The 22,085-nt window shown below is 39.9% G+C and overlaps 1 protein-coding gene across 1 annotated transcript in view; it reads right to left on the reverse strand.

Annotated features, from left to right (window-relative positions):
• VWCE (von Willebrand factor C and EGF domains) overlaps positions 1-22,085 on the reverse strand; it is a 2,001,707-nt gene that overhangs the window by 286,162 nt on the left and 1,693,460 nt on the right. The window contains exon 19 of the mRNA XM_044059709.1: positions 18,856-18,952. Within this exon, the coding sequence (XP_043915644.1) occupies positions 18,856-18,952 (97 nt within the window). The remainder of the gene's footprint in view (positions 1-18,855; positions 18,953-22,085) is intronic.

Genomic DNA, 22,085 nt, shown 5'->3' on the forward strand with positions numbered 1-22,085 from the left:
ATTGGGTCCAGGGTCTGAAGGTTTTCTATGTCATCATTAATCAAATCCATGGTTATTCTTTCCAGTGGATGACTTACTCTGGTGCAGAGGGATAGCAGTAGCAGTCCTCCATTCATTCACCAAAAAGCCTGTCTAGAGGCTGTGGTTATTGGAGGCTATGGTTAAACAGTTATTCTAGTGGGCCCAATATGTCATGCTTCATGCCATTAAGGAGGCATCCTGGGATATTATCAGGTCCCGCCAATGCAGTGTTTTTGGCTTGGAGAGTGATTTATGGACATGTTCCCTGGTGGTAATTAGGAGTAATGGTTAAGGGTATTTCTTGAGTGGTGTCTGGGGTGAAAATTGGGTAAAACTGGGCCTGAATTTATTGGACAGTAGATTTGATATATCCTCCAGCTCAGTATATGTGGCTTCATTTACAATTAGTTCAGTACATTGTTATGTATTGCCTTTGAGGTTGCAGGCATAGCTGAATGATGTCCTTAGCCTGGGAGGCTACTTTAATTCAAACTCAGCTTTGGTAGACTTAATTAGTCCCCTGAGCTATTTATTTAGTTTGATGAGGAAGCTCTTGCCTTGCTGGGAATTGCACTTCCAATTTTTGGACATAATTTTCTTCCCTCTGTTGTACAACCTATTAATGCTGGGATGTCAGCAGGGTGGATTCTTTTTTGAGTTTGTCCTGTGCTTAATTTTGGTAGGTACCACTGTCTATATGCAACTGCATACAAGATTATAAAGGGTTTTTATGAATGACTCCAGATAGGTAGCAGTGCTCCCTGGTTTGGTGGGTTAAATTTTGCCAGGATGTCACTTAAAAGTACGTTTGCCTCAGAATAACTCCTAAAAATTCTAGAGTTAGCTGGTGTCATAGCCATTATTTTTATTTCAAGGGGACAGCTTTATGGTTTGTCCTGACAAATAAAGACATTATACATATGTGTGTGTGTGTGCGTGTGTGTGTGTGTGTGTGTGTGTGTGTGTGTGTGTGTGTGTGTGTGTGTGTGTGTATGTGTGTGTGTGGAGGGGGGTGCAACATTCCCTTATATTGGTGAGGACTAGGTCTAGGATGTTTGTACCTGTAGTGGGTGTTCAGATTTGTTGATTCAGGATGCTCATGTTGACAAAATCCAAGAATCTTTCGGCCTACATGTTTGGGGGTCATATATGATTCCAAGTTTATAGCGGGATATTAAAGTCACTCAGGACTGTGGTGTTGAGCTGAATGGGGAGAGACTTCAGTTCATTTAAGTCTATGGTTTTCCTGGGTCATAGAGGAGAACCTATACTATGCAAAGATATGGTGTGGGACTTTGTTTATAGTGAGTTATACATGGAAAAGCTCAATGAGTTCTATTGCTTGACCAGCACTGAGGTGTATTTATTTTTTATATAAATTGAAATACCTCCACTTTTTGTCCCTTTCTGTGCAGTAGCTGATCTAAACGTGTGAAAGGCACCATCGTCCTGCACTACCTGGGTTATCTCTGTGGCTTTACACCATGTCTCATTAACTATACAGATGTGTATGTTCTCCAAGGTGAGGAGATCTTGTGAAAAATAGAGTTTTTTGTTTAGACTCCTGGTATTGAGGGGTATCTCCTTTAGATTATCCTGAGTTAGTTTAGTTAGGTTAGGTGATTTATTAGGTTGGCTATGCCTAAACAAAGCACTATGGGGTGGGCAAGATTTTATCCAGTACTCAAAAGCCTAAAGGGGACAAGTGCAGAATATCCCTGGTGAAACAGCATGGTTTATCAACCATATCCTCCCAGGCTGACAAATATTCTGTCCCCCTTTCAGTGAAACAAAAAACTAAGCCAATTATTAATGACAGTACTGCGGTGGTAGTGCTGCGGTAGCATTGTCGCCTCACAGTTAGATGTTGCCTGTTCGATTCTCAGTTAGAGCGTTTTCTGTGTAGCGACATGCGTGAATGGGCGTTCCTTTGTTGAAGGTTGTGCATTAGGCCCGGCAAGCCAGTATGTAAAAATCTACTGCCAATCATTAGTGGACCGGAGTTCCGCTGTGGCGACCCCCTAACCGGGAAAAGCCGAAAGACACAAAAAAAAATCTTTTGCTCATATTGTGGCATCATCCCTAGAGAAGGTAGAATGCTAATCAATGCTAGGTACATACTGGCCTGGGACACATAGTCCATGAGCTTCCTCATGTCTCTCTTCATATAGTCTAGGGAGGTACAACTCAGGTCATTTACATCCATGGTGACTATGACTGAGTCACACTAGTATTGGTGGTTGAGTGACTTGAGAGCTTGTGTGATCTGGCAGATCCTGGTCCATAATAGACAAATGACAATAAACCTCTTCTTGCTCAGACTGGTGAGTGGGACATCAGTATGCCTCATAATGGAGTCTGCTAAGATCAAGATATTGGATTGTGAGGTTATCTGCCTTATAGGCTAATACATTGAGGCACTGTGAGGTGTAGCTGATTGTGTCATGTTTGGTGTTGTTGCAGTAGTGTATTTTTGAGGTTGCTGAGAATATTTATTGCCATTTATTCATCTGGGAGGTCTTTGAGCTTTGGGTAGCTTACTTTTAATGGCCACAACATATGTGGGTCTATGTGTTTGTCCTGTAGTGTGTGTGTGACAGGTATTGTGTAGCATTTATGACAATCTGTTTAGTAATTGCAGTCATTTTATGTGATGGCATTGCCTACAAAGCTAGTGTATAGTGACATCCCTCATGTACTATATTAGATTGTTTGAGAATTACATGGCTGTCAGTAAACATGAGATAATTTCTACATTGTCTCAGGATGCCCACTTCTCCCAGGCTAGTTACAGAGACAGAAGGAAAATGCATATCCATGTTTTCATGAGTATATGTAATAGGCTTCAGTGGGAGTGATAATTTAGGGCTGTTAGGGAGTAGTACTAAAGGGCATATTTATTATTTATTTATTTGACATTTGTTGACCGGGTTAGTCCGACTGAGCTAAAGCCCTTTTTCAGAGGAGGCCCGGGGAGAAAAGCTCCACAGTCACAGGAAATACAAGTAAAAAATACAGAATTACAAGTTTTACAAGATCAGAATAAAAGTAAACAATACAAAATAAATAAGTAAAGTTCAAAAATGCATTGCACATTCAAAAAAGAAATGTACAAGTATGAAAGCAAAAAAAATCAATTGTTATGCCCAAAGGTTATAGCAAATGAAACCTGCCTGACTAAGTTACAAAAAGAATGAAATAGGTAAATACAATAAGAAAAAATTCACAGGAGTCACATACTGGCATTGGCAATATGATGATTAGAGAAAGGAAAGTGTTGCAGATATGTAGACAGTACAGAGAAAGATGGGTAGAATAAGAAGCAGTTAAAGATACAGGGGTTGTAAAATAGTATAAAGTTATAAGTTAGGTGGCATAATAGTAGGGAGGAGGAAGAAAGGAGAAGACAGTATCAGGCAGGACAGTTGTAAGTAGGAAGAGGAGAGAGGGAAAATAATTCAGGTGGGATGATTATAGTGACAAACCCAGTTAGTGTGCAGGTAATTTCTGAGAGTTTTCTTTAAATTATTTTAATGGGAAATGATTCTGAGGGCAGAGGGGAAATTATTCCAAGAAAGGGCTGGGATGTAGCTGTAGAGGTTTCGTCCAATATATTTCTTAGGTTTATGTATCTGTAAAAGATGTTTGTCAGAGGTTCTGAGGGAATATTTTGGGTTATAGAGGGTAATGAAAGTAGATAAGCTAGGACAGAGAGTGAGCTTATTTAGAATAGTATGGATGATGAGAAGGTGAGTAAGTAAGAGTTAGTTAGAAAACTCCAGCCAACTGATTGTTTGAAGAGCGAGACAGTGGTGGGTTTTAGTTGGGAGGTTGGCTGCGAAATGAACCACTTTGTTGTAAGTAATTTCAAGTTTGGAAAGTAGAGTGGTCTGTAAGTCAGTAAAGATTTTAGAGCAATAGAAGAGGTTGGGGAGGAGATAGGCTTGGGCAAGTGAGATTCTAGAGTTAGGAGTAAGGAACTTTTTGTTTCTATACAGTAGGCCAAGCTTTTGGTGTTTTTTTTTGATACAATGGTGTACATGAAAGATGAATTTAAGTTGGTCATCAATAATTACTCCAAGGAGCTTTATGTGGTGTTCAACTGAGACAGAGGTCTTGTTAAGCGAGGTGATGATGAATGAGGATTTAAAATGGTGGAGAGATTAAGGTAAAAATAAGAGAAATTTTGTTTTATTAGGGTTTAGTATAAGATGATTATTAGTGAGCCAAGATTCAGTGAGATTGAAGCAGGTTTGTGTTAGGGTAAGCAGGTCAGAGAGGTTGTCTGCAACTGTAATAATAGTGGAGTTGTCTGTATACTGTATGAGGGATGACTGCGGACAGGAAGTGTAAAGGTTATTAGTAAAGATGTCATAGAGGATTGGACCAAGAACTGAGCCTTGAGGAAATCCCATTTTTATGGGTTGAAAAGAAGATAGGGCAGAAGGCCATTTAACAGATTGTTGCCTGTTAGTAAGGTAGCTGGGAAACCAGGAGATAGCAGATGAAGAGAGGTTAATTTGGGAAAGGTTAGTGAGGATGATGGAGTGGGAGACAGTGTCAAAGGCTTTGGATAGATCTAAGAAGAGGTAGGAAACAAGCTTATTAGAGTCTCTAGCTAAAGATATAGTGCTAGTAAATGAGATAAGAGCTGTAGAGGTGCTATGATGGGAGCAAAAACCATGCTGGGTAGGAGTGATTATGTTATTTTGAGTGAGATAAGCAATACATTGTTTATGGATACAGTGCTCAAGGATTTTGGAGAGGGGAGAAAGAATGGCTATAGGATGATAATTAGAGAGATCAACAGAGATTCCACCTTTATGAATAGGAATGGTGTAGAATTTCTTCCAAAGTGTAGGAACAGTAGATTCATTGACTGAGCAGTTTATAAGAATGGAGACTGGGTAAGCAACAGAGCAGCCTTCAGGAAGAGAGGTGGCAGGTTATCAGCTGATGGGGAACAAGGCTTAGGTCTGAGAAGAAGTTTTTTAATGTAGGTAGTGGAGATGAGAGTGAATGAGAAAGAGTGGTTTTGTAACTGGGAGATGTTAGGTGGGGAGGGATTGGTAGAGTTAGAAGTTGGCAAAAGTTAGCAAATAGTATCAATAAAGTAAGAGTTGAAGACAGATGCAGTTTTTGGGTGGAATTATTAGGGCAAGAGTTAGATGTAGATGGTGAACCTGGGTGGAGAATTTGTTTAGCAGTATTCCAAATTGTTTTGGGATTGTTAGTTTGTGAATTAGGGGGTGTATAATAGAAGTTTTTCTTGTCATTGTTAATATCCTTTTTGGACAGATTTCTAAGCTCCCTATATTTTTGAAAGTGTAACTGAGACTTAGTGTTTAGCCAGAGTTTCCATACAGAATCTCTTTTTAGAATGACAGACTGGGTGGTCTTGGTGAGCCAAGGAGAGTATCACGATTTTATACGGACTAATCTGGGGGGGCAAGGGAGTTAAGAGTGTTAAGGAAGATGGAGTTAAACTGATGAACAGCTTCATTAAGAGGTAGGTGGTACAGGATGGGCCAGCCAATTGTGGAGCAGTGGCTGTTGAATATTTCAGGATTAAAGTTAGTAAGCTTACAGTATTCCCTAAACGTGTGTGGTCTAGTGAGGTGGAATGGAGTATCTTTGAACACATATTAGAAATTGATCACTGAGTGATTCAGGCAAGGATTCAGGATGGTGATAGAGGTTAGGATGGGAACAAGAATCCAGTCAAGGGTAGAAAAGGAGTTAGTGTGTTTATGAAGGAAAGTAGGTGAAGAGATAAGCTGACTGTAGCCATAAAGGTTAATGCTGTTAGTAGATGAGTTTGAGGTGAGAGCAAGACAATTGATATTAACATCACCCAGAATGATAGTTTCATTGGGTATAATGTTAGAGAGCCAGTGAAGGATCTGTTCCAGTAAGGGTATGTTGTCTGCAAGGGATATGTAGATGGCAACTATAGTTAGGGTTTTATGTTTGGTTTAGTTTAAAATTGGCAATGATGATTTCAGCTGGGAAAAAAGGTGCAGGCTGCTTAAGAGGGTTAAGGTTACAGTTCTGAGTACATAATGGCAATACCTCCTCCTTTTTTGTGTGTTGTATAAGATGTTATAACCAGGTGGGAGGAATTCATTGTTAGTGTTATGTGATTTCAACCACGTTTCTGAGAGACTGATTATATTAGGTGAGTATTGAGTTATCCATGAGTGAAATTCAGTGGTCTTATTAAGGATGCTGTGGATGTTGATGGAATAGAGAAGAAAGATGTTTGAGACTAGTGTTTGTAGCTTGCAAGGGTGAGAGGGAAATACTGTTGGGAAAAAAAAGAGCTAGTGTTAGGACATGGGTTGGGGTGAATATCACCTGGGAGCTGAAAAGTGGAATGAAGATACATGAGATCGTGAAAAGTAGAAAAGAACAGTAAGAATTTTAATTTGTGCTTGCATTGTGAGTAGGACTTGGGTTGAAGTTTACTCTTGGGGAGAGTGTATTCTAAGCAAGAAATGAGAGTATGTGATATGGGTGAGAAGGAGTGGTTAGTAGTACTTATATTGTTAGAAGAGGTAGGTGAGTTAGGGAGTAGGATTATGTGGGTGTGACAGGAGGTAAGGTAAGATAGTAGAGGAAGAAGAAAGGTAAAAAGGAAATGGTGAAGCATAGCGTTAGAAAGGAAGTAAGAGAGTAGGTAAATGTTAGGGGGAGGGGATGATGAGTAGTATTATATTATGTATGGGGGGATGGGAGGATGTAGTATAGGAGGGTTGAATAACAGAGTAAAAAGTAGGTGTGGTCTAGGGAGGAGAGGTTAGAATTAATTGGATGAGTTAATGGGAAGTGGAAGGGTGGAGTGAGTAGGAAGTTATTTGGTTAGCTATAAAGGAAATTGATGCAGGGGTGGGTGAGAATGGGGGTAGGGTAGAGAAGTGGAGTGAGCCTGAGCACAGCAAGAGTGAACAATGTGGGTAAAGCCCCAAAACATGTATGAGCAAAATCATTCAGGCTGTTGAAGCAGGCCAGAGAAGAAGGAAATAAAAGGTAAGCAGGAAGAGGGAGCAAGAACACAGCAAAGATATAGAAAAGGGGGAGACAATACTGTAAAATGCATATGCAGGCAGCTATCAGTAAGCTGTATAACATATAGAAGAGTAGAGGAAGAGGGGGAAGACAGTTGAAAAGGGGGCGAGGGGAAAGTGAGTTGGCAGGTACAGGAGTCAAGGAAAAGAGTGCAGTTGGCTCAGATTCAGTGATGTACAGGCTCCTATAGGTAGTTAACAATTAGAAACTAAATAACTTAGGCTTAACACGTTTATCAGAAATAACTGTTGCTGGGAGGGTCGCTACAGCATTTCATTCTGATGTTCAGATGACTGAAGAAGGCGCAACCAGAGTTTGGTAGTAGGTCCTAAATCCAAGGTTAGCAACCTAAAAGACAAAAATAATAATGTAGAGAAGGGAGAGGTAAGTATAAATGAATAAATTGTTTGCTTGGTTATCAAGCATTCAGAATAGGAAGGGGGGGATAAGGTAAGATAAACAGGAAGGAAGCATATAATGAGAAGCAGGTAAGTATATTAAATGGTTATAAGGTTAACAGTTTAGAAAGGAGGCAAGAATGAATTTGTGGTCACCCACCCATTGATCTAGGTTGCATTTGTGTTTCACGTGAATTGGAAGCTTGTTGTAGAGAAGTGGCAGTCTTTGGGAAATGTATTTATCTCTCCAGCATGACCTGTCCATGATAGAGGCTAGGTTAAGATCCCTGGAGTGAGTGACCCTCATGCAGTTTGTTTTATGAATGTGTAGCATTTCTATCAGGGCCGGGTCAGAAGCTGCCTTGTAAGCCAGGCACAGGTCAACCCTTAGCAACCTGTAGGAGACAGAATGCAGTGACAAGTCTTTCAGTCTTTCCCTGTAAGACTTGTTTTGTGTACCCTGTAATTTCTTGGTGAGAAACCTCTGTGGCCTCTCCAGTTGTTGCAGGTGTCTGGTGAGGTACATGTAAAAAGGAGCACTGTACTCTATTAATGGTCTGATGTGGGCCAAGTGTAATAGAATTATAACATCCTTAATGCTAGATGTGATGCCTTTACTTATAAGATGTGCCACATAGAAGGATTTCCTTACTACTATGGATACATGGTGGTCAAAGTTCAGATTGCTATCAACCTGAGTACTATGATCATGTACCACTGGGTCTGCACATGGGGGGGGGTGCCTTCTATAATGTAATTAGCAGGAATGTCAGCTTTCCCAAAGGGAATAATAATGCATTTTTTGCAGTTATCTTTAATCTGTTACTTTGGCACAAATCATTTGTCTGCATTAATCCTGTCTGCAGTATATTTCAGATTTTATTGGTATCTACAAGTTACCTCTGTATTAGACTTTGTCTTGTATTTGAAGGTTTCTTACTTACTATTATGTCTGCATTGATAAGGTTCTCTGTATGGAGCTTTTCTTCCTCAGCTTTTGCTGAAAATGGGCTCTAGCTCAGTTGGACTAACCCGCTAAACAAATGTAAAAAAAAATTAACATCATTGGGGGACTCAATGATTGCTCCTAATTTGCAATCATCAGAAAACTTGGCCAGCTACAGGCAGTCCAAATTTGCCTGGACTTCTGAGAAAAAAAATTCTAAACAGTAAGGGGCCTAGCACAGAACCCTGTGGTACACCACTGATGACTGGTCTTTTGCTAGAAGTGAAGTCACCCACTTTGACAGTATGTGTCCTGTCTGTGAGCCAGTTGGTTACCTATTTGGTAATGTGGGGGTTAATTCCCAATTGGGAGAGTTTCTTTATAATACCTGAGTGGGGAATTGTGTCAAATGCCTTAACTAGGTCAAGGCAGGTGGTATACACTGCCGTTGCTTTGTTCAGGGCCTTAGTGACTTTCTTGAAGAAGTCAACCATGTTTAACAGGCATGATCTACCTTTAACAAATCTGAACTGGGTTGGGTCCAGAGTTTGGAGATCACCTATGTCCCTGTTGATAAGGTTCATACTGATTCTTTCTGTGGCCTTACAGATGAGGCTAGTTATGTTTATCAGTCTATAATTCCCAGGGTCGGTTGATAGTCCCCTTTGTGCAGAGGGTCTAATGTTGCTGTCCTCTTTCTGACGGAACATAGCAAGTTCTCAGGTTGTGGTTAAACAGGAATCCAAGTGGGTAAGCTAGGTCATGTTTTATGTTGTTTAAAAGGCAACCTGGAATATAGTCTGGCCCCACTGATGCCTTGTTTTTGGACTTGGAGAGTGCCAAGATGACCTGCTGAGGAATGGTGGCAGATATACGTTGGGGGATGACTGGAGAGGACAGGGGGTGAAGTTTTCTCCAAATCTGTCAGCTAGCAGGTTGGCTATTACCTCTGGTTGAGAATTGGTGGTGCCATCCACAACTAGTTCAGTGCATAGCTGGGTATTCCCTTTTAGATCTCTAATTTGTTTGTTTATGCTAGAGAGGGATTTCTTCCTCTGCTCAGCCAGTTCCCTCTTGTTCTTGGACACTAGTTTCTTTCTCTTGTTGTATAGCCTGTTTATAATAGGAGTCCACCAAGGCATCTTGTTTTTTCTATTTTTTCTACAAGATCTGGTTTTAATCTGGTCAGGTACAGCTACTTAAACATATATATATGGGGGACAGGTATACAAGGCATTGGTGTACACCTCTGCATAGGAGTCTGTGTTATCTCTCTTCAAGGTGGCTTTGAAACATCTTATACCATCAATTAGTAGCAAGTAATTTATCTTTGAAAAATTCTTACATGTTTTTGAGCTTGATGGGGTATCTGGTCTTATAGTTACATAGAACAAGACTGATTTATGGTCTTACCAGGGAGAACATCACACTGTGGGGGGTGTAATGCTTTCCCATATTAGTGAGTACTGTGTCCAGGACATTTGAGCCTCCTGTGGGTGTGCTAACTAGCTGATCCAGAGCATTTGCATTGACAAAGTCCAAGATCCTCTGAGCCAGCATGTTTGTTCTTGTGCATGTTTCCACGTTGCTGGTAGGATAATTAAAATCACATGTGAATAAGGTGTTGGACTATATGGGAAGTGACCCCAGTAAGTTCAGGTATGTACTATGCTTTCCCTGTTTCATGGTGGGGGACCTATAGCTAGCTATGATATGGTAGGGGGCTTTGCCTGTAGTTAATTGGACACGGAGTACCTCAAGAAAGTCGTACTCTTTGACTAGTCTCAAGGTGTACTTATCTTTAATGGATACACACCCTCCTTTGGTTCTCTCCCACTTAGTTTGTGGTCTGAATGTATGGAAAGAATTGCAGCCTTGCACAGCTGGGGTGAATTCCGTTCCTTTGAACCATGTCTCAGTGACTGCACAGACATCAGCATCTTCCAATGTGAGGAGTGCTTCCCAGGAGTACAGTTTCTTGTTCAGACTACTAGCATTAAGCAGCAGTACCTTGAGTTTATCTAGACAGGATTTTGTTATGTTGGGTGGTTGGTTATTTTGACAGTGCCTAAAAAAGGCACAATAGGGGTGGCCATTGCCTTTGCCAGTATCTGAAAGCCTAGAGGAGACAGGTGCAGACCATTTTGGCAAAGCAGCATTGCCTGTTGACCGTGTCTTCCCAGGCTGACAGATATTGGATCCCCTGGACTGACACCAGAAACTAAGCCAGTCAATACTTTTTTATTTGATTTGGAACATCATCCTTGGAGAATATAGAATTCTGCTTAAGGCTAGGCTTATATCTGACTATGGCACATAAGGTGAGAGCTCAGTCATGTCTCTCTTCATATAGTCCAGTGAGGTACATCTCAAGTCATCCACCCCCACATGAACTATGACTGAGTCATACTGGTACTTGTAGCAGAGGGACCTGAGTGCTTGAATGACTTGATGGATCCTGGCACCTGATAGGCAGCTAATCATAACCCACTTCTTATCTAGCCTGGTGAGGGGAACATCTGTATGTCTTACACTGGAATCATCTATGACCAGTACATTAGGTTTTATGGTGTTACACATTATTGGTTTATTTGTTGAGACAGTGGTATGTGTTATTATGTGTTGTGGTTGTTTTTTGCATTGTTATGTGTGCAAGTGTGTAAGTGGTTTCTGTTTGGTAGGCCTCCGACCTTTTGGTAACTTACTAGTTAGTACCTCCGCAGATGTGGGTTTATGTATCATATCTTCATTTAGTGTGGTAAGTGTGTGTGTGCTTACTACCTCTTTGGCATTCAATTTGTCCTTATGTGAGAGTCTTGCCTCTAACTGCATAGTGTAACTACATCTCTCACATAAAGTATTTGTTTGTTTCAGGAGTAAGTGGTTGTCAGTATACATAAGGCAATTGCTCCATTGTCTGAGGATGCACATGTCTATCAGGCTGGCCAGAGAAATGATGGGAAACTGCCCGTCCATGATAGCAGGCTGTTACTGTATGTTTTATTAGGGAATGTGTTAGTTTGATGGGACTGTGCTGGTAGTGCCAACATTACAAGATGGACATACACTTTGTGTGGGCTAAAGTTGATCAATAAGGCAATGCTGCTCAGTGTGCAACTAGGTTGCTCTTAGAGCAGCAGAAAAGCTTGGGAGGGTTTCACTAACAGCTGATTAGGGAAAACCTGAGCTTCTAGGCTTTTGTGTCTATACAGGGCACTGCTAAACGGTGCTGCATGAAGAGCAGCACTGTGCAAATGGAAGGCTTAAAAATTAACAAAGAAAAGCAAGTTTTAAGCTAAATACCAGTCAGGAAAGCACACAATAAGCCTTCCACCAGCAATCCCCAAATCAGACATGTTAGATCACCATACTTCTGTCACAAGGGTGCAGGAAAAAAAAACACCTTAATGCAGAATAGCTGGTTTGGATCCAAAGTGTAACAAGACCACACAAACTACCTACAACAGCCCTACAACTAACAGATAAAATCTAATGCAGTGTGATTAGTTACTTAAAGCAGCAGTAAACAGTACAGCATTTTTTTTTGCTATAGACTGCAAAAATAACAGCATATAACTTAAGAAACTGCTGATTTTCAGGCATCAGCAATGCAGTTGAAATCAGAAGCCTGCTTTTCAACCTTCTGCTTGTTAACAACTGCGGTGGTGATAAACTAAGTCTGTGCAGTTTAGTGTTCCATTATTCTAAAACTACATGATGACAATCTCCATATCTTTTGCTATTGCTCTTTCTCATGAGATTTGTCAATGTATGTATAGTCCTTTCCATTTTACATTTGACCATGGATAGTGTGGACTGGTTGTTTTATGCTGCAATTTCCATTCATGCACAGATATTCTGACTTCTTGACTTTTGTGTTATGGACCATTGAAAGACACTGACAAAAGTCGCTATTCCTTGTGTTGAGAATACAGAGATTAATGGACTAATTGCACTTGCACTTGTAATGTCTGTGACTATATTTCAGAGAACTTGGAATATGAATACACACATATGAGATCCTTGGATTCTTTGAACTGCAGTACATCAGTGCCCACATGACTCCATGGATGAATGAAGATAATCTGAATACCCTGCTGATTTTGCAGCATATAATTAACACTGAGAAACCTACAGTTCACTGAAACATGCTGCAATGCAAAGACTCCCTAAATCACATAGTTTATTTTTCTCTTAATGTCTACCCTATTGTGCTGACTGTGAAGCCATTCCCCCTACTAGACTTAAATCAGTTTGTACCCAAGTGATAGTGTCCACCAGATCCACTAAGGTGAGAACTAGCTGGAAGTGCCATTATACAGGTAGACAACAGGGAGTCTGCATCATCACTGGCATCCCAAAAAATATAGTATTATTTGTTACTTAATTCCTCCCCATGGTGGTGATATGAACATTTGCACTACTACAGGGACAACTACTCTCCTCTGTTTGCACATGGTGATAAGGGCTACCATGACTGGCTATGGTGGCCATGCCTATACTCTTACCCAACTGACTTCCTCATAATGTGACACATACACATTCATCTGAGACTCCATTGTTGGACAAGTATAATGAACTGGTCAGGAACCGCCATCCTTCCCTCTTTCCCTAGAAGGGCTGGCCATAGGTCGATTGGGCTGATTGGGCTCAACAGGACTCCACATCTAATGGGGGACTCACACTTACCAGAACAGCTAAAAAAAATATCTTAATATTGTAGCAATCATCTTGGTACAGTCACTGTACAATTGCAACACTGGCATTTGTGAAAATACCAGCATTTCATTAACAAATGCTGGTATTTTAATAAATGCAAGGTACTTCATTGTAAACCTCTCAACTGTCCAAAATTTCACAATGATTTTTGCCTCATTCTTTTGGTCTGTTGCTCATAAAATTAATTTTTTTTCTGACAAATCATTGAGGAGTGAAGTCAAAAAATAATTATAGGCATTTCAGTTTCAAACTTCATATCCTTCTATGTTTATAGGAGCAATATTTAAGCTTTGTGCATCATTTTGGTCCTTTGTCCCTGATTATTTTTGGCTTTGTCCAGAATTCTTCCACTAAGAGGTTGAGAGATATGCTACACTCCTGAACCATAGGCACCTATTACTTGCAACCTCTGCCAGCTTCAGAAACAAACAAACAAACAAACAAACAAACAAACAAACAAACAAGCAAACAAACGCCTTCACAATGAAAATCAAATTTAAAAAAAATAGTCAGTTAATAATGGCAGTCTTTATAGTTTCATACATCATATTGATGCCTGCTGATGCAAAACTTATTCTATTAACTTTTAAATGAATTAGAGTAATATTTAAAATATGTCTCTGTCTGGATTTTGCTCCTTCATTATTTTTTCTTTTGTCCAAGACGTTGAGAAGTATGACTGTAACTTGAGATCCCCTAAATACAACTATAACTAGGGTAGGTTAGGGTGAAGCGGCAGCTGCCTGAGGAACAAAGTGTTCGGGGGTATGATTGGTAGATGCCAGTCAATCAGTAGTGCAGTACAGCATTAATTTCTGTAGCAGCATTTCTGAATGTCTGTTTGGAAATGAGTTCTGTTTCTACTTGCTGTGTGTGGTATCAGTTGTAGCAATCCAGTTATAACAAAAGCAGAAAACTAAGATTTTCTTTTCCTACTCAACTTAAAAGTTTAAGGGAGCCAGATTATAGAGGTACTCACATTTGATAAGGTTGGCCCTCCCTCCCTATGATGGGCATACTTACCCTCCATGTCTGCATCATCAAGCTCCTGATCCATAACTTGAAAAGGGCTTTATCGCTGTATGTGGCCGGTCCAGGCACTAAATCACATAACATTAATGCAAGTTGTACATCTAACAGCAATCACCCATATCTATGTTTGCAACTGTATAAGGTCCATGAATGTCTGACAGAACAAATAGACGGATCAGAGACATGGACGGCAGGCATGTCCATATGTGTAAACCCATATTAAAACCTAACAAACATAGCACTTATCTAAATTAGATAACGTTGTCACTATACTAAATAGCTTGACAAAAGGGTATATAAGTAAAACTGCTACTGCAATTGGGAATGTAACTTAGATGTCTAAAAAAATTAATGACAGAAAGGGTATAGTATTGCATAAATTGTTGGTATGCCTTTTGATAAAAAGTGCCTGATTTTACTGGATTACATCAAGAGTGACGCATGTATAGCAAACTGCAAAAAATGGAATACTGGAAACAATTCTTAACATGACATTGTGTCAAGACTTTTCAAATGGCAGCAACATATGAAATGGTAGGGAAGGCAGACACCACAGCTTTAAATGGCGTGCCACAGACCAGCAGACCAGAGGCAGTTAGACACTGTCAGATTGGATTTCAGACAAGAGCCACTTTATGTCTTTGCCAGATTTTCTTTCTTGGCAAAGGTGGCAGTCTACAATGCAATTTTGTGTCCAGAGATCTTCCACTGTTATATCCTATATTGACCAAAAGGTAGGTGGAATCGGGGTGGTGATGTGGTGGGTGGTGGTTGGTGGTGGTGATGTATGCTTCTTAGATATTTTGTTCCTGTACAAATGAGGATACCCTCAATGTATATGTCTCTAAAACATGAAAATAGTCTTGCTTTCATCAGATACATTGGCATACACGTCATGTTATGCATCAGGAATATCACATGGAGTCGTGGAAGTAAGAGCTGCTGGCTGTTTCCCCTCCATCTGATAATCTGGGAACATATCGAACTTTAAGCTTAAGTCACTTTTCTGGATGTGGGTCCATATTATTTGTCCAAAATAAAACAGGCAAGCTATAAGTTTGTTAGCAGGAAATACACTCTGAGCTGCATTATGCGCTGCCCTTTCAAAGTTGAGGAACACTTTCTTTGGGCTATGGAGAATATTGTACTACTTGGAAACATCTAGAGCACAGCTGAGCACTTTTACTTATATGTCCTGTGTTTTGTAACACATGAGCCCATACACAAGTGGTAAACATCTTCTGGACTTCTGGGTTCCAAGAAAGAACTGTATTCCATATAAGAGCTGACATGCAACTATATGGGTAGGATAAGTCCCACCCATCACCCACACTAATGGATCATGTAAGTATTCCTTTGCTGTCAGCAGTACATATCTGGACTTCCATGCTACATCTTCATGTGCTTACCATGTGCTGTGCTAGAGTGGAACACCTCTGCAGGTGATGGAGGTGGATAGTGTTTTTTTCCCTTTTACCAGATTACCTGATGCAGCAATCATTTCTCGAGAGATTTGCATGTTCTTCAACGGAAGTTCCAGTGGTGTACTGTAGAATAATTGTCTCAGGTTTGTTCCTCAGTTAGGTGGCATCCTTCTTTATTCAGGCCAAGAATCATGTTCTTGCCACCTCCCCTGATTTTGGCGATTGGTGATTTCCAGAACTCTTCGTCTCCTTTCTGTCGAGTATTATGATGACTATTATCCTGCCCTTACATGCTGATGCACCCTTCAGGTGACAGCACTAGTGGTTCTAGTTGTAACTGGAGTATTCCGTTTAGTTTGTATGCCCATCTTTGAGCAGCATGTGCTTATATCTATGTGATGCTACCATTTTTACATATGGAGCTAGGGTACTGGGTTTACTCTTTATACACTGTCTCAGGTGTTAAGCAATGCACAGCAACTCAGTTATTCATAGAGAAAATACTAGTATCTCCTCTTAAAGACTCTTGTAATGGTACGCATTGCAGATGGTACAGATATGCACTACTTATTTAGGTCAACATTGCTGGTCAATACCTTATATCTCTTGCTCTTTGTTTGTACTTTACCATTCTCAGATATGATTCATGTGTCTTTTCAAACATTTGAATCAGAAGTATTATTTTAAAAGTTTTCAGCATTAACCCTGGAAATCACTTATTTTTCGTTGAAAGAAAAAAATGCCTTTTTCCCTTATTGATGATTTTTACTCAGGACAGTCTTTTATTATAATGACTTGCTGTGAGTGCATTTATAAACTGGTGTTTATTCATCATTAGAATGCTTTTATTTTCTTTGGACATTTGTTACTGTAGTATTATTCAAGGCTATCTAGCAGCTCTTCATACTTTGATGGTTAATATGCCCTACTTGACGTATGTTATATGGTTGGTTCCTTGCCTGTTCTGAATGTTACTTTCAGTTTAGACTTCTGTAGACTAAGTAACAGTATCTGTCATATCAGAGATGCATTGTACAAAGACTTTCTACTTTGCTTTGTACAGGGGTTGTAGTCTGTTTCCATTAGTAAATCTTTGCCATAGACATATTTGTGGTCTTTCATACATCCATGCACTGTTGCTAATATTTGTTTTCTGAGTTTATCTTTTTTGTGAATGTATTTTTTATTTAAGTATTTGTTAATGGGCAGGTGTGTACTAGTCATAAGTCTCTTTCATAGAAAGTTAAGACTATGTCAGGACCAGTTTAATAGAAATGAGAAGTTGCTGGTTATCTCAGTTGGTTTGAGCATGGTGCTAAGAACACCAAAGTCATGGGTTCAGTCTCTGTACAGGCCCTAAGAACACCAAAGTCATGGGTTCAGTCTCTGTACAGGCCAAGTGTCTTTTCTTGTCAATTTACTGCCTCAAGGCCCTATCCTTGTATTTTGTCTCTTACAGGCTGTTGAGGGGAGATCTATGGCTGGCCTAAAAAGCATTTGTCAGGCACTACTTTGATAGAACTTCTGCATATCCACACAACAAATAGCACTAGAATTACCCATTCTAAAGACTTAAACCTTACCTGTGATATAAACAGGACCCGCTTGAGAGACACATTTCTATCCCAGAGCGTATTCTTCTCTGCAACAGGCTCCACATCCATGTAAAGCAGAGCTTCTCCCTAACCCAATTCAAGTGTAACTTGGACAACTGGATGGGGAACAGGAAATTCATCTGTGGTTTGGCACCTATGTCTCTAATGGACACAGACAGCCTGTACATGGTTCATTTCCCAGACCCCTGCTTGATAATGTTTCATCTCCCAAGCCCCTGTTTGCACTTATCAAGGGTACCAGTACTTGTCAGAAATATGGGATGCATGGCTATGCATAAAAAGCCCTTTGTGATCATTAGCCTAGTAAGCACCTATGAATATAAAATAGAATAACAATATGAAATACAATTATAACAGGACTGCATTAACATCAACAGCCGACAATGCATTAAATGCATGATAGGAGTGGAAAAACACATATCTAGCTAACAATATGTTAATCATACTGATACTGCTGATGTTCTAATTTATATGAAAATAGTCTGTTATTATTTCATATTTGTAAGACAGACCAGACAGTACTGTGTGGTTAGCATGTAAGGCACAAGTGATCTATTCAGCACCCATAAAACAACTGCATTCATACTCTTTGAAAAGAAAAATTCTTTGAATTTATTTTGAAAGGATGTGAGAGTCTGCTGCCTAACTCTGCATGAAGACTAACCCAGCAGGATGGACCTAAAGTGGAGAAATCCTTCTCTGTAGTACTTGTGCTGAAATGAGGTCCTTTGGGGATGAGGGTGGGAGGATTAACAGTCTGTCATTCGCAGCCCTAAGACCATGTAAGGGGGTTCTTGTGGAAAGCTTTGATGATAAAGGCATGCATTCATGAAGATTACTCTATTTGAAAATAAATGTAGCAAGAAATTATGTTGCCTTACTTGAAATGCATAGCTAATCTGCATCCTACAGAAGCAGAAAGGGATGTGTTCTGGGGTTATATTAAAAAAACAGTTCTTAATAAAGACCTAGTTTGTTCGTCAAGCTCAGTGTTCCCACTTCCCTTCCTGGCTGAATTATCCAAGTTTTATTATTTTTATGCAAACATTCCTGAGATGTGATTTCTGCTGTATGATTAAATTTAAAAGGTATTGAGTAAATTTATCTTGTATATAACTTCTGCACTGTTCCTACACTGTGACAGAAAAGTCTTGATTTTTAGATCAGTCATACTCTTAGCCTAACACATGAAAATTAGTCAATCAATTAAGTCTATGTTACAAAGATGATTTAAAACTGGGCTTTGACTTATTATAGCTATAAAACCTGATTTGAATACAACTGCAAATTGTCTTGACTAGAAAATTATTAATAGATATGATAGGTGCTGTACTTGAGATCAGAATAATATCAATATTAACCTTTATGGACAGGGCATCTTGAGAATATGACCACAGAAAGATAATAGCCTATAATGCGGTTCAAAGTTTACAACTAACTATTAAAATTGACAAGGAAAAAGCAGATTAACATAACAGATCAGTTATTTTACTACTACAGACTAATTTAGTACTGAATCTCTGTATGATATTATACAAGCTATCAAAATAATATTACTATAACAATTTAACAGAGCAACACATAGAGATTAATTTTCCTAAGTGACAAAATGCTGAGACATAAATGAATACCTGCAGAACAGTCAGGGCAACATTGTCCAGGAATTTGTATTGGATTTTGGCAAATCTCTATACAGTCTGTTCTCTCACAGGCAATGGAGCCATCAACCTGTAATATCAAAAATCACAAAAACAAAAATAAAATTCAAACTGAAAATCAGCAGTTCAAGTCATACATTCTGTAATGTTATATGGCACATGGGCTATCATTTCAGACCAGTCATTTAAAAAATGAAGGTAATATATTTATTTATTTATTTGCATTTGTTTACTGGGGTAGTCCACTAGGCCATTTTCCGTGGAGGCCAGGGGAGGAAAAACTCGACAATAACATGAACATAGAAGTATATACATAAAATAAGTACATTTTAAAAGAGTGTATACAACAAAGGTAACATAGTTAACAAGTGGTTGAATTACTGGTAAAATAACAAACTGACGTAAATATAGAATCAATGAAGGTAAAGAGATTTACATTACATATATGTTTCTGGTATTAGAATAGAGAAATTTTCACCTGGCATTATTATATAGTACATATTAAACATCAATATCAGCATTAAGCAAAGGCAATTAGGTTTTGAGAGGTGGAGGCAAGGTGCAGGTGCAGTTCCAGATAGAAGATGGGTAGTCTCTTAGAGAAGTTTTGAAATAGGCATGATTCTGAGTAGTTCTTATAGATAATGGTAGGGCATTCCAATTTTTGGGTACAGGACAAGAGTATAGAAGCTGGCCGGCTGGCAGATTTGGTTTTTGAAAGTTGCAGATTTTTGGATCTGAGAGGCTTCTATGGATGGTAGTAATTAAATATCAAGCTAAGATATTTATTTGAACTGTATTTGTTTTAATATTCTTTCACACTCAAATGTGCTAGCCTGCACTGCATTTTGAACTGTATTTACTGCATTTTTAGCTTATTTTCTGTAGTAAGAAGTCTTAAGATTGTTCTGTCTATGCTCCCCTCCTTGTTTTCTACATTCATGTGACTAGTTTAGTCCAGATACAGAGTTGCTGTATCCAAGACTGTTTGTAAGTTTCTGAGTCCCCCAGGCCTTTCTGTGTTGGAGGGAAGCGTTCTAGCTTATCAGTGGGAGAAACGCACTTGACCACCACAACTCAGTACCAACCACCTGACACATAGCTCACCTCCACAGTGTGCCCCTTAACCTAAGCCCTTAAGACAAAACACTTTGCCCAATGTACTAATCATATGAGACTCAATAGTGAGGCACACAGATGTCCCACTCACTAGGCTGAATAAGGAGAAGGTAACAGTCAGTTGCCTATTAGGTGCCAGGATCCGCCACATAACACATGCACTCAGGTCACTCCACAACAATTACAAGTATGACTCAGTTATTGTCCATGTGGTGTGAATGACCTGAGATGCACCTCCCTGGACTACATGAAAAGAGACATGGTGGAGCTATCAGATTATGTGGCCCAGGAAGGTATGACCCTAGCCCTGAGCAGTATCCTAAGGTCATCCAGAATGATACCGCAGTACAATCAGAAAATGACTGACTTCAACAATTGGCTAAGTTACTGTTGTCATTCTAAGGGGATCCAGTATCTGTCTGCATGGGATGACATGACTGACGGACCTTGATGCTTCACCAGAGATGACCTGCATTTGGCACCCGTGGGATTCTGGGTACTGGCTAAGGTTCTTGCCACCCCTATAGTGCTTTTTTTAGGTGGTATTCCAAAGTCCAAATTCCCACCATAACAGCTATGAACAAATGCAATCTGAGGGTCATGCTGCTGAATGCTACAAGTCTAAATCTCAAGATGCACTTGCTCAAAATGCTCCTCAAAATGGAGAACGCTAACATTTGTGCTGTAACAGAGACCTGGTTTAAAGTGGTAGAAAGCACCCCTGCTCTTCCAGGCTATAACTCATTCCGTACCTTTCGGCCCCAGAACATGGCCGGAAGCTCCAAAGGTGGTGGTGTCTCCATATTCATAAAGAATCTGCACACCTCCAGACTAGTAGCCAGCATAATGCATCTGAGATACTACAGGTACAACTAACATTGAGTAAGATGGCGATTCAGGTCATAGCCTGCTATAGGACCCTAACCACATCTTTAGACTCTTATTCCACATTCCTAAGCATCCTGGAATCTATCAAGGTCCAGCCCAATACTCTCATACTGGGTGACTTCAACTATGCCTCCATCAACTGGGAAAACTACTCATGTACCAATACACTGGCCTAATGCTTCCTGGAATTCATCACTTCCAATGCCCTGGACTAGCTCATTCTGACCCCCACTAGAGGAAGCAACATCCTTGACCTGGTTATCACAAACATGGGCAACCATTGCTCTACACCAATAGTCAATTCCTCCCTGTTTAGATCTGACCACAAACTAATCACCATGGAAATCTACATCTCATCCATACCCCCCACAAAGGTAACCACCTTGAAAAATGTCTCCAAAGCTGACTTTGGGCTCCTAAAAACAGAGGTGGCTAACTTCACGATGCCCATGCCAATGGAAAATAGCTGCATGATGGTTAAATCATACACCAATGCACTGTACAAACACATACACAAATGCATAAAACTAGCCATACCCAATAGAACCAAGACACTCTCCTCCAAAAAAAGGAAGCCAATCTGGTGTTCTCCAGCCATCAATAAACTCTACAACAGAAGGAAGAAACTATTGCTGAAAAAAGTGAAGTCCCAAGACTGGAAAAACTCCCTTATTAGCCTCAACAAAAAGTTGAAATCCCTTATCAAATTCTCTAAAGCCAGCTATGAAGGCAGAATTGCGGCAGACACTGAAAACAACCACAAAGCCTTCTATAGCCATATCAAGAACCTCCATGGCAATACCCAGATTTGATGAGTTATTGCACAATGGCACCTCCTATACTGAGCCAACAGATATTGCCAACATACTGGCTGACAGATTCAGTGCCAACCTTGCCCATCCTCCCCAAAAGGACAAAACACAATACCGGAAAAATGCCAGGTACCCAGCATATCTGAAGCACAGATAAAAGCTACATTGTCCAAAGCCAAGAATACAGCATCCATAGGACCTGATAATATCCTTGGCTGTGTTCTACATGAACTACAAAATGAACTAGCACCATATCTGTGTGCTCTGTTCAGTCACAGCCTTACCTCGGGCTTTGTCCCTACCGAATGGCATGCTGCTACAGTCATCCCTCTCCATAAAGGGGGAGCAACTACAGACCCTGGGAATTATCACTCCATTAGCTTG

Source organism: Protopterus annectens, chromosome 17.part0 (assembly GCF_019279795.1).
Source record: "Protopterus annectens isolate FY-2018-M chromosome 17.part0, PAN1.0, whole genome shotgun sequence".
In the NCBI taxonomy this organism is placed as follows: Eukaryota; Metazoa; Chordata; order Ceratodontiformes; family Protopteridae; genus Protopterus; species Protopterus annectens.